The sequence below is a fragment of the Cetorhinus maximus genome, chromosome 10 (genome assembly GCF_964194155.1).
Source record: "Cetorhinus maximus chromosome 10, sCetMax3.hap1.1, whole genome shotgun sequence".
Classification (NCBI taxonomy): domain Eukaryota; kingdom Metazoa; phylum Chordata; class Chondrichthyes; order Lamniformes; family Cetorhinidae; genus Cetorhinus; species Cetorhinus maximus.
In genome coordinates this window covers 85,083,460-85,096,350 of record NC_135888.1, presented here as the reverse complement: position 1 = coordinate 85,096,350, position 12,891 = coordinate 85,083,460, and the positions used below count along the sequence as shown (strand labels likewise).

The window sequence follows — 12,891 nt, the reverse complement described above, 5'->3', positions numbered from 1 at the left end:
GTCAAACTTCATAGGTGGCAGAAGTTTTAAAATTCAGCAAGTTTCCCACCTTTTGGCATTGAGGAGTTGTATATTTATTACATATTGCCATGCATAGATGCCTGCACCATCAGAGCAAGAGGGGAGGTGTTCTAGCTACCTCCAAATTCAGGTCAGAGAGGCCGCCCTTGGTGTCCTCCTGCATGCAGTACATGATAGACATCACCAGCTTATGCCAAGCACTGGGAAGAGGAGGAAGCCCAGGCAGACTCGTGCTGCGTGGGAGGTGGTGACTAACGAGGTCAACAGGGTTAACGTGGTTAGGAGGACTTGATCCCAGTGCCACAAGAGGCTCAATGGCCTCATGAGGTCAGTTGCAGGTAGCTAGATCTCTGCCTGTATACCCTTGGGGCGGCATAAGTTCATTTGCGCCTCCACTGAGAGTTTTTGGGTTCCTCCTGACCCTCGGGGTCTGGCGCTGTTCTGACCCCTTCCTGAGGAACTACAGCATCCTAAGCCCCCCTGTGTTCCCTTCTTCCTCTCTCCCTTCTCCAGCTCCTCCTCCTAATCCTTCTATCCTCCTCACTGGAGGCTGTCTCTCCAACTGAGACAACAATCCCCATCTGTTTCCGACACTTTTCACCCCTCACCCCTGAGCAATGGACGGGAAAATAATCCACCAAAAAAGCCCTCTGAATCAGAGGAGAGCTCTCCTCATACAAAAGGTTCCTCTATTCACTCAAATGAGCAGTCCCTGTAGTCAATAGAGTTTGAACTGCAAAGCTGAGGCTCTGAATTTCCCACATGTCTTAAATCTCGCCCTGAAGGCATATTATTGCCTTCTGACCATATTATTTCAGTGAGATGAGTAGTTAATTAGCTCAGTTGCCTTTTAAATTGACATTTAAATAATGCGGGTGAGTTCCTGACTTTTTGACCTGCCCGCCCACGGATTATCGGAAACTGACGTGATGACATTGTAAACACCACCCAACATCATCCTACACCTTAATACACTCCGCAAAGCAGGAAATGCTCCCAATCTCGGATCGTAAAATTCAGTCCTATGTGAGTGGGAAAGAATTTATGGAGTTAAACGTGGGAATTTCTGAAGTCGTAGGATATGCAGCACAAAAGCAGGCCCTGTGGTCCAACCAGCTGCCTCCAAATGGCAAGCCATCTATTTTGGACCTAGGAAAGGCAAATCAAAATATTTCTTAAATGAAAGATGGGGAACTGTGGATGGGGTAAAAGGATTTGGGTATCTGTGTACACATACCACTAAAATCTCATGTGGGTTGGAGTACAAAAGAGAGAAAGTTATGCACCAGGTGTTACATAGCCTTAATCAGATGCTGTCTGAAGTATCATGTTCAAATTTCACTATCTCATCTCAGGAAGGATATGTTGGACTTAGAGGGGTTGTGCAGATTCACCAGACTGATATTGTGGCTTAAAAGTTTAAATTGTTAGGGCTGAATAAACTTGGCATATATTCCTTTGGGTTTAGGCAGTTGATGAATAATTTAATCAATGCTATTAAAATGATAAATGAATTCAGTAAGATCGATACAGAGAAGTTATTTTGCCTGGACAAATCCAAAACATGGTGGCGCAGTTTTAAAATTAGAGTTAGACCATTTGGGAGTGCAATCAGGAAATTTTTTTACCAAAGTGCAATGGGATTTTGGAGCCTGTACAATGCTGTGGATTTTGGGTTAATTGAATTCTTCGAAACTGGTTAATGGAACTGAGGTACAGATCAGCCATGGTCTGGTTGAACGATAGAACCGGTTCCATGAGCTAAATGTCCTACTCCTACTTCTATGTTGTGGAAACTTGTACTGATTTCTTGATCTACAAATTGGAATTTGTTGGGTAAGAAGTTGCTGATCTTAAACTTTTTTTGCATCTTTTTTTAGAGAATTGATCAAGTATGAATTCTTCCCTGAAGCCACTAGGACTGAAGAAGATGTAAAAAAGTATCTGAAGTACCCATGGGGGAGGGATATTTACACTTTAGAAGGTAGGTGCAAGTACTGTAATTTAGTGGTTATCAAGTTGGGGTTCTCAAAATTTTGGAGGCCACAAGCACCAAATAATATTTTGCAAAATAGCATATGTACGCTAAACCCAGTTACCTAAATTTTTATTTTACCATTCTGAGCTTTAATTAATAGAATGGCTATGATTAGCAGGTTATCATCTTCAAAGGAGAACATCAAGCATCCAGTGACTAGTGCAATGATGTTTAGCCCAACTCATATTCTCAGTGATAGCTTTATCATGATTTGCTTTTGCTCTGCTAGTCTCCAATTTTTCAATTATTGTTGTCGACTCCCCTCACCAGCTTATTATTGCTGATCCTTGCTGTATTTTAATATTTTTCTCTAACATACCATGCTGTGTTTTGAAAAGCACACCTCCAAAGATCATGACCTCCTGCCTAAATTCTTCAAATCTCCTGCTGATGGAGTGCCCAGTTTCCTACAGTACAGGATTACAGAGAAAGATATTTGTATTGCAGGTATGCTGGATGAGAGGAAAACCAGCATTTTACACCAGGGTTCATACACAGAAACCTTTCTAGAAGTGATTGCCTGAAGTTCACTTCTGTATAAAGTTTGCTCATTTGTTCTTGTATCCTGAGTATCATTTTATTAGCAGTAGAAAATAAAGGAGACCCCATAGAAAAGATCCTTATAAAACTTGAAAATTACTAAAAATTCATTTTGTTATGCTCCATCTATGATGATTAACATATGAGATACAACTGCGTAAATTAGATAGATGCACGTTTCTTTAAACTGTAGTCTCAGAGCATACTGTTCTCTATAGATATTCCATGGTTACATTAGAAAATTCTTTCTTTCAATCTTTAGGGAAAGTTGTTTTGTTTCCTTATTATGGTTTGGTGATTAGTATGTCACCATGGCTCTCATGTTAGACAGAGTAATTTATTCTCAAAAGACCCCTGATATCTGTCTTTGAGTTCAAACCTTTCAGCAATAAAATTATTAATGCACAATACATATGCTTCTTTACTTGGAGGGTGATGAGAGTGCTGAACTTGTTACCCCACACAGTAGTTGGGGTGAAGGGTATACCTATGTTTGAGGGAAAGCTAGATACGCCCATTTGAGAAAAAGAAATATGAGGCTATATTGATAGTAGAGACTGGAATCTGGGCGATATGTGCATAGAGAACAACAGTGTGAATATTGGCTAATTTTACTTTCCTCAACTAGCTAATCACAGCTGGGTTACTATAACTCAACAGATTTGAGAATCAACCTGGAGTCTTCTGGTTTGTATGGCCTTATGCTTTACCGGGCAATGTTTCTAGCCCCTAAACCATTGAGGTGCTTCATGTTATTTTCAAAATTTATGCTATCAATATATTGAGGGTATTATGTAATCATTCCACATGTAGCTTAAGGCTTAGTATTTTATTTATTCACCAAGTTTTTTGCATCTTATGCTTGAGAAAAAAAATGCCATTTTCTCAGATGTTAGATGTTCTACTCATGATTTTGTTTCGACAGGAACAGTAGATGGAGCTCCCTATTTCATGATCACTGACTTTCCATGGCTTCGTTCGCTACGCACTGCAGAACCAAACAGCTATGCAAGATATGATTTTGAAGATGATGAAAGAAGTAAGTATTCTCTCTATATTCTGATTGTTTTTATGGTTAATCTTTAGATACTTAAGCCATTGATTTTAGACCAGAGCTCAAGATCCTTGAGGTTTCATGGAATGACTTTTGGCTTCATAATTGTGAATCCACACATTTCTTTCCTATCCAGTATTCCTTCTTAATCCCTCTTTTGCTGGTTCAGTGTACCCCATCATATTAATACATTGATGTATCAATTGAATCAGCTCCTGACCTCATTAAAGCCTTGGTTCAAACATGGACAAAAGCGCTGAACTCCAGAGGTGAGCTGAGAGTGACTGCCCTTCACATCAAGGCAGCATTTCACTGAGTGTGGCATCAGGGGTTCCTAGCAAAATTGGAGTCAATGGGAATCAGGGGGAAAACTCTCCGCTGGTAGGAGTCATACCTAGTACAAAGGAAGGTGGTTGTGGTTGTTGAAGGTCAATCATCTCAGTTCCAGGACATCACTGCAGGAGCTCCTCAAGGTAGTGTCCTCGGCCCAACCATCTGCAGCTGGTTCATCAATGACCTTCCTTCCATCATAAGGTCAGAAGTGGGGACATTCACTGATGAATGCACAATGTTCAGTGCCATCGTGACTCCTCAGGTACTGAAGCAGTCCATGTCCAAATGCAGCAAGACCTGGACAATATCCAGGCTTGGGCTGACAAGTGGCAAGTAACATTCATGCCACACAAGTGCCAGGAAATGACCATCTCCAACAAGAGAGAATCTAACCGTCACCCCTTGACATTCAATGGTATTACCATTGCTGAATCTCCTACTATCAACAACTTGGGGGTTACCATTGACCAGAAACTGAACTGAACTAGCCTTATAAATACTAAGGCTATAAGAGCAGGTCAGAGGTTGGGAATCCTGTAGCGAGTAACTCATTTCCTGACTCCCCAAAGCCTGTCCACCATTTGCAAGGCACAAGTCAGGAGTGTGATGGAATACTCTGCGCTTGCCTGGATGAGTGCATCAACACCCAAGAAGCTTGACACCATCCAGGACAAAGCAGCCCACTTGATTTGCACCCCTTCCACAAACATTCACTCCCTCCACCGCTGACACACAGTGGCAACAGTGTGTACCATTTACAGGATGCACTGCAGGAACTCACCAAGGCTCCTTAGACAGCACCTTCCAAATCTACGACCCCTACCATCTAGAAGGACAAATGCAGCAGACACACGGGAACACCACCACCTCCAAGTTCTCCTCCAAGCTACTCACCATCCTGACTTGGAAATATATCGCCGTTGATTCACTGTCACTGGGTCAAAATCCTGGAACTCCCTCCCTAACAGCACTGTGGGTGTACCTATAGCACATGGAATGCAGCAGTTCAAGAAGGCAGCTCACCACCGCCTTCTCAAGGACAATTAGAGATGGGTAATAAATGTTGGTCCATCCAGCCAGCGACACAAATATCCCATGATTGAATATTTTTTTAAAATGTTCAACAGCAGGAGTCTGAACATTCATCTTTTCCTCCGCTGGCCCCAACCCACATCACAATCTGGGAATGCTGAAGCCAATAGGCCATCCCTAATGCCATCTTGATTGTGATCAGGTAATTTAGAACAGAATTGAGCTTTGACCTTTCCTGTACAAGCAGAAATCAAGAAGAAGGCAGACAACAGCTTGTTGAAGCTTACCTGTTTAATACTTCATCGCTCTCAGCCTACCATCCAATGGTGTCTTTTAAAGTCTCGTGGTTTCTACTAGGCTGCCTGGCAGGTATTCCACACACTGTCCACTTTTGGCTTGTTTTGAAATCTATTTTTTGCACCAGTTTATAACATACAGTTCTATTATCCTTACATCAAAGTAATATTCAGGCTTCACCGTATCGAAGCCCCAGCTATCGTTTTCTGTAGAATTAAGGATTTCTTTACAAACTTTTGCCCTCCCTCTCCCATTTATATGAGGCAAAAAATTATCTTAACCTCCAACATCACTTGTTTTGTGGCACTCATTTTGAACAGTGATGGCACCATGTCTGAGGAAGGACTGAAAGGTAAGTTATAATGTCAAGCATGTATAGTACAGTTTCCTTTAACTATACAAAGGCCAAGCACAGAAATTAAGGGTGGGATTTTAACTCCTTTAAAATCCACCCACTTGTACGGAGTTAAAATCGGGCCCAAACGGCCACAACAGAGAATCGATGCAAAGAATTTCCTCAGCCATCATCCACAATGAAGGAAAAATTAGACCAGGCTCCTGCTCCATTTCACTATCCAAGCATTGTTGGTTTATTTATGGTAACCTAATTGTTACTTGTCTAGGTTGATATACTTTAAGACCTTAAAAAAAATGTAATTTAATCAAATAAAATTGAATAGTCTTGAACCCTTTGACATGTAATTGTCTTGGGATTTTTTTTTTCTCAGCTACAATCTATGCTCCACGGAGAAAAGGACAATTGTCAGCTGATATTTGCATGGAAACAATAGGTGAAGAGATCTCCGAGCGGAGGCAGATGAGAAGTGGTGTATTTCAGCGAGTTGTAGCTATTTTCATACATTACTGTGATGTCAGTGGAGAGCCTGTTCACGATGATTATATCTGACTATGCCTTTCTTGCTTATGACTGTCCAAATCCCAGAGACTACAGCCTGCAAGATTTGAATTATCAGCACTGTGTAGCTGCACTATGCCCAAATACTTTTGGAACAAATTATATAATTGTGAATAAAATATTTGTGTACAAATGATTTCTGTATAGAAATGCTCTTAAAATGAATTAGCTTCTGGAAGCAGTATCATTTCATATGTTTATACAATTGAATCCATTCAAATGTTATTGAAAGGGAATATAAATAGGATTTAAAAAGAGGCTATTTATATCCCCAACTTATATAGTTACTAAGATGAACATTTTCTGATATTTTGTTACAATATTGTTAGGTACAAAATATGTATCAAAAATCAAGGCCATGTTCTTTGGCATACTTCAAAGCTCAATAAAGATATGACTTAGCTCTATGAATTTTCTTTGGTACTATGTGCCTTTTCCCTTGAATTACACTTTTGGGTATGTTGAGGAAAAACAGGAACTTTGTCTTGTGTTTTTTTAATATGTACAAATAGAAATGTATATCTAATTTGAGCATTATATTGATGCTTCATTGTGAGGCAGTTAACCCAGAATGTGGGTAGTGAGCAGAAAATAGTTTTATTACTACACAACGACATGTGTTTTGTTGTGCACTGCTTCCAGGGAACTAAGTGGCAGGGAAATTGTATTATAATAAAATATTTAAATATAAAAAGCATTGCTGAAAACACATTTCTTTAGGCTTCTTTTCCCAATAAATTGTTCAAACTCTGGTTTGATTTCACTCACTAATTTCTATAGAGTACATTTGAAACTAAGAATTGTTTTCTGCCTCCTAAACAGTTAAAGTCTGGTTTAAAATTATTTTAGACCATATCTATTATAAGTAACTGACTTTTCATATTTAGTGAAATGTATTCAGATTGATTCCAGTTTTACCTTTGATCCTTGCCTCCTTCAGCTAGTCACTACTTGCTACCAGAGATTCAGTTTTCAATGAATATTTGAGCTGCTAGCCCAATAGTTTGAGTCAGCCTGGAGTAATCATGATTGCCAGGGAGACTGAGGTAAGTCAAGTCCCCCATTGCTGACTGGTATCGTCATCTTGTGCAACCAGACTAATACTGCGGTTACCCATTTTGAATACAAATTAGAAACCCCAAGCTTTGTTCTGTCTATAAACGTTACATTTATTCCTGTTAACTCAATTTTAATTTGTACCACTTAAGTTGTTTGTGCTGAAACTGTAGATCTATCCATATTTGCCACAGTTTTTAATTTTTTTCAACATGTTAACAAATTACAAGTTAAAACTGACGTGAAACAATTTACATTTTTGGCATTGAGGAATGGCAAGTACTAGCATGTAAAGCAGTTGCTCCTGCTTGTGCTCTTTTTCCATCCCTACATAGTAGCTTCCAGGCTTGCACTAAGTTATGGGTAGTCCTGCTGCAGCACTAAGAAATGATCAGTTTTGCACTGCGTAAATTTTGCTTGGGTCCATTCTATAATTGGAGACTTGGAATGGGAGTGGCAGGAGGAGAAATTTTCCCACAATGGTTTTGCTAACTTTTAATATAAAAATTTTCATTCTTATTTTCAAATCCCTTCATGCCCTCACCCCTCTCTGTAACCTCCAGACTTGTGCATTCTGCTGACTTACATTTTTTAAAATTCATTCAATGATGTGAACGCTGCTGGCGAGACCAGTATTTATTACCTATTCCATTATTCTTAAAAAGCTTGTCGATTACATTATGCTTGTAGGTGTGCCACCTTCTTGAACTGCTGAACTCCAAGTGGGTAGATATACCAACTGTGCTGTTAGGGAGTTCCAGGTTTTTGACCCAATGGCAGTGAAGAAATGGTGATTTATGGGGAGAATTTTCTCCCTATCGGGGAGGGTTGTGCAGGGGCGGGCGTGGACCTGATCAGTGGGTGGGTCAATTAAGGCCTGCCAAGCATGACGCACACCCAGGAGTGCTGAGCGCTCCCTGTGCAAGGCAGTGGGGGGGAGATCCCTGAGTCTGAGTGCGCTCCCATGTGTGCGAAAGAGTACAAAAATCTCCCTGAGGCACAGAGGTGCCTCGGAGATAAGTTTAAAGTGTAAAAGCTTAACAAAGTGGCAGAAATTATTTTATGACATGTCCCCTCATGTGAAACTCTCACATGAGCTGGGACATGTACATTAATTTTATTGAAATTTTTTGTGAAAATTTAAAATCATTCATGAACCCTCATCCCGTCTGTGGATGAGGTTCCATGAAAAATGCGAAGGCCGCCTGGGCTCTTCGCCTGCCCGCCCACCTTGAGGTTGGATGGGCAGCTCCATTAATTACTTGAATTGAAAGTTAAATGGCCTTAATAAGCCTTTGACAGTTCGACCGATGACGTCGTGACGCACGCCCGACGTCACCCCGTGTCATTTTGCACCTCAGTGAGCAGGCCCCCCTCCCCTGCACACCGAGCTGAAAATCCTCCCCTATATTTCCGAGTCAGGCTGATAATTTAATGTTGCATGGGTAGGTTTCCCAAAAACCAAATTTGTCACCATTTTTCAATCCAGAATCTGAATTTTAAGTTTTATCTTCATCTGAATCCATTTGAAAGAAACTAATGTGCAGGAAATTAACTCAGGATGGTTTTGTTCAATATATCTCACACGTGGAATGATTTTTTAGAATCAGACCTGATGTCTACAATGATGCACAACAATTATTGAATGTTTTTTATACAATTGTTGTAATTCATTAATTCGGGATTCGTCAAGGTAATCGCCTGTATAGCCAGAAGGGACTCATCTATTCTCCCTGTGAATCTCCAACTACTGATAAGCTTCAATATCAGCTGGCATACACTCTATTGTAGTGAAAGAGCTTTGTAGCTCTCTTAAAGACTTTTCAGCTTAACTGACACAAACAAAAGCTTAAATAAAAATGTTGTGACAATTCACTGCTTTTTATACATTAAAATCTTTATGTAGAAACTTAAATATTGCAGCTGCGTACTGTTTACCTGTCAGGAGCTATTAGAATTAAAACAGGGAAGCACTAACTAACACAGCTCAACAATCCAGGTGCCTTTCTCTTTACCAAGTTCCTAGCACTAAACTGCTAACCTGTTTTTGGAGGCATTTGTAACATGGTAACTGATTTATAACACTAAGCACTTAAAAAATAAAAAAAATAATTCAACCAGATTTTGTGGTCAGCGGTGCACAAGAAAGATTATGCATAAAACTTGTCCACAGATTGTGGATTTTTGCATGACAATTTATGGTAATTGAAGAACTGTTTTGGTACAGTCACACTACAGCTCACTACAGGGAATCTGGTTCTCTTGTAAGCAGAGTAAATAACTGGGTGTCTCTTCAAACAATCAGGTTGAAGAATCCTTATTTACCAAGAGAGAAAATAGAGGAAAAGAAAAATAGGATTGAAAAATAGAGACAAATTAAATATCATGTCATTTGTTTTAAATTCTCCAACAATAATTAAAATCTAAGGAATGAGACCCTGCATTTGGTAAAGTACATTTTCAGTGCTGGAGAGGTTGTTTGGAAGTAATTAAAACTTGTCAAGCTATTAAAAATTACCTACACTTGAATGGGCAACTTTTTCTGGGCTGTTTACTGGGTGCCTATTGGGTAAATACCATAACTTCACATTGTTCACATTCTTTGAGTCTCCTGGTGAGGTACTGATATAACCCTCTGGATTTCCATGCTTAATTGCATGTATGGGTGTCACAAGTTGTTGTCCTATTTATTCCTTCATAAGGATGAGTGCTGAAAGCCTCATTATTCCCACTGCAAAGCCTGGGCCATTTTAAATTGACTTCAAGTTTTAAGTGCTTTCAAAAATAAATTGTCATTTCTTGGCTCAATGTTGGCTAAGAGGATCAGGTGAGGTGGAAGAAGGGAAGACGAAGGAGAGAAGATTAAGGACATGGGGAAGAGGAACAGAGAAGGGAGCGTGGGTGGAAGCATGACCAATTGCAGAGGGAGATGTGCAATGTAAGGTGAAGGAACAGTGCAACAGAGAAAGACTATTCTAGTGATTCGATCGTGGGAAGGAGGTGATTGTAAATGGGATAAGTATAATAGATGATAAGGAATTGAAACACCCACTAATGTTTTTGTGCTCCCTCTCACTGGAAAGTACTAATTCTGTCTCCTCCTTTTCCCATTGTTTCTCAATCCAGCCCCTTGCCTTGTCCTTTCCTTCCTGCCACCTACCAACTTCTTCAATGCCCCACCTCATCACCACTGACTTCCTGCACCTCCCCATTCCTTACTTTTTTTCCTGCCTATTCCTTAACCTCCACTTATGTATCACCTACCAGCATTGTAATCTGCTATAAACTTGTTTTGCTTATCAGCCAAAGTAGGCAAATTTACATGTTTCTAGTGAACACTGAGGAGGACGTTGTTATTTTCCTTGTCATGGATCCTTGGTTTTATAAGTTTAAAATTATGGGAAAGATTTTAGGAGGTTAAGTATGTTGCAGGGGTGTATGCTTCGAGTACAGGTATAGTGTAAGGAATAAGATGCACATTGTGCCGATTCAGCATATTGTCAGAACAGGGCCTGTGAGGGTCAACAACACTTCTTTTGGTGGGTATTGCTTCAATTGTGTGCTGTTTGACAGTCAAGTGGAACGTTACTCTGCTGCTTTGTTTCAAGTTGCCACAAGATTTTGAGGCAAAGTTGTTATTAGATCTCAATTATGAAGGCCTGAGCGAGAACATATGGGGCAGAATTTTCTGGCGGGCAGGTGCGGACCCAATCGCTGCCTGCGATCGGGTCCGCGCTGCCATTTTATGCAGGCCAATTAAGGCCTGCCCAGTGTGACTCGCGGCTCCCGAGGACAGCGGGAGTGGGCGGGCGGCGGCGGGACTACAATGACCGGGGGGTCCAATGGCGACCCGGCGGCCTGTTTTAAAAAGCTGCTGCAGCCTTTCAAAGGCTGCGAGTCATGGCCAGTGGAAGGGCTCCCCAGAGCACTGCTGGTGAGCAGGCCAGGCAGGCGGGTAGGGCAGGGGGGCGCTGTGCCCCTCGTTTTTCTGTTGATTGCCTTGCTGCCCTCCTCAAGGAGGTGGCAGCACGGCTGGAGGTGTTGGTCACCCAGGACAGGAGGAGGAGGTCCTCCACATGACCAAACGTGCCTGGGAGGAGGTGGCGGGGGTGGTGAGCTCCCACGATGTGGTGCAACGCACCTGGATCCAGTGTCGCAAGTGCTTCAATGACCTGTTGCACCCAGGAAAGGCGAGTACCATGTTGGCATTGGTCACTTAACCCAACAGTTAGGCTTTCTCCCCTAGTGCCGCCCCCCCCCCACCCCCCCAAAATCTGAATGTAGTGGCTGCATTGAATCATTGACAGTATGTGTCCTTCCCTGGGTGGGCCAGCAGATATTGTCCATGCCGTGGCCAGAGGGTGGTGAAGAGATGGGTTCTGCACCTGCAGCATGTGGTACACTGAGACCCACATTACTGTTTTGGGGACAACCTGGAGGAGCTGCACCTCGACGCAGTGCTGGAACTCCAGGACATGTCAAAGTCAGGGTGATGACATGCTGGGAGGGGAGCTTCAAGGTGGCATTGGCACCAATCGATCTGCTGTCCTCTGTGCTTCACGTGCTTGCGTCTCCTTACTATGGAAGGTTAGACCGTGTGGTGGCTAATGTGATATAGGCAGCATTTGGCCAAGGGGTTGGGGGTGGGGGTTGTGGGACAGGCCTAGCATCTTTGTGTGAGTGTTCGGCAGCAGTGGGGTGAGGAGGCACTGGAGCCCTGCAATGGCCCACTCTGGTTGGGGTGGGCCATCCGCGAAGAGAGTCCAGGTACAATTAGCACTAATCAATGCTCTTCTCTCCTTTTCAGGAGAAGAATGCAGATAATGCCACTGAGCAAGTGAGGACTGGTGGCTGCCCAGCACAGTTGGTGATTCTCAGTCACTTCAAGCAGGAGGCCCTGAATTTGGAGAGGTGCCATGTGCCCAGGTCCACTGGTGTCGGTGAGGCTGGGGTGCCATGGGCAGGTATGTGTGCCCAGCAGCAAGGTCACCATTGTTCTCCCAACAGCCATGGCAGTGCTGAAAGTTCAGTGATTGAAGTTTGCAACATGGCTTGGCCATTGCTTATGGAAGGATGAGCGCATAATGATCCGGGGGACAGGGGTGCACATTGACATTGTCTCCACTTTAACTGATCCAATGTCCTTGTTCTTCCTTTAAGCATCAGCGGGGGCCCCCTCTCATACATGAGGGCCCTGAAGTCTCAACAGCTTCACACGAACTCTGCCAGGCAGGCACCAGCGCAGATACTAGCACCTCGGTTGGAATTGGAACATCAGCTAGTGCCCTGAGGCACGGTGGTGAGGACACTTCACAGTCACTGGAGGAGCTGGCAGAAACAGAGAGTGCCCATGACGCCAGCAGTCGGAGAACTGCAGGGGACCAGGCACATGCTCATTCGATGCCTGATGTGCCTCTGGAGTCGTCCGCGATGCAGCAGGTGCAGGAAATGCGGCCAGGTGTGCGAGAGCATCTGGTGGAGACACATGAGGCCATGCTTGGCTTGGTGTTCGTGGTGGAGGAGTCTATGCAGCCAATCGCCGAATCAATGAGTCTCATGGCCGAGCCCATGGGTCCTCCATGGAGAGATTGACGACTCTCATGG

The 12,891-nt window shown here is 42.7% G+C and overlaps 1 protein-coding gene across 4 annotated transcripts in view; it reads left to right on the top strand.

Moving 5' to 3' along the window:
• The window catches only part of fbxo38 (F-box protein 38), an 89,081-nt gene extending 82,098 nt beyond the window's left edge, over positions 1 to 6,983 (top strand). For all 4 annotated transcript variants that reach the window (XM_078550719.1, XM_078550722.1, XM_078550718.1 and 1 more), the window contains 3 exons: positions 1,902 to 2,005; positions 3,525 to 3,638; positions 6,044 to 6,983. In XM_078550719.1, coding sequence (XP_078406845.1) covers positions 1,902 to 2,005; positions 3,525 to 3,638; positions 6,044 to 6,222 — 397 coding nt within the window. In that variant the 3' untranslated portion in view covers positions 6,223 to 6,983. The remainder of the gene's footprint in view (positions 1 to 1,901; positions 2,006 to 3,524; positions 3,639 to 6,043) is intronic.
• The last annotated feature ends 5,908 nt before the right edge of the window (positions 6,984 to 12,891 follow it).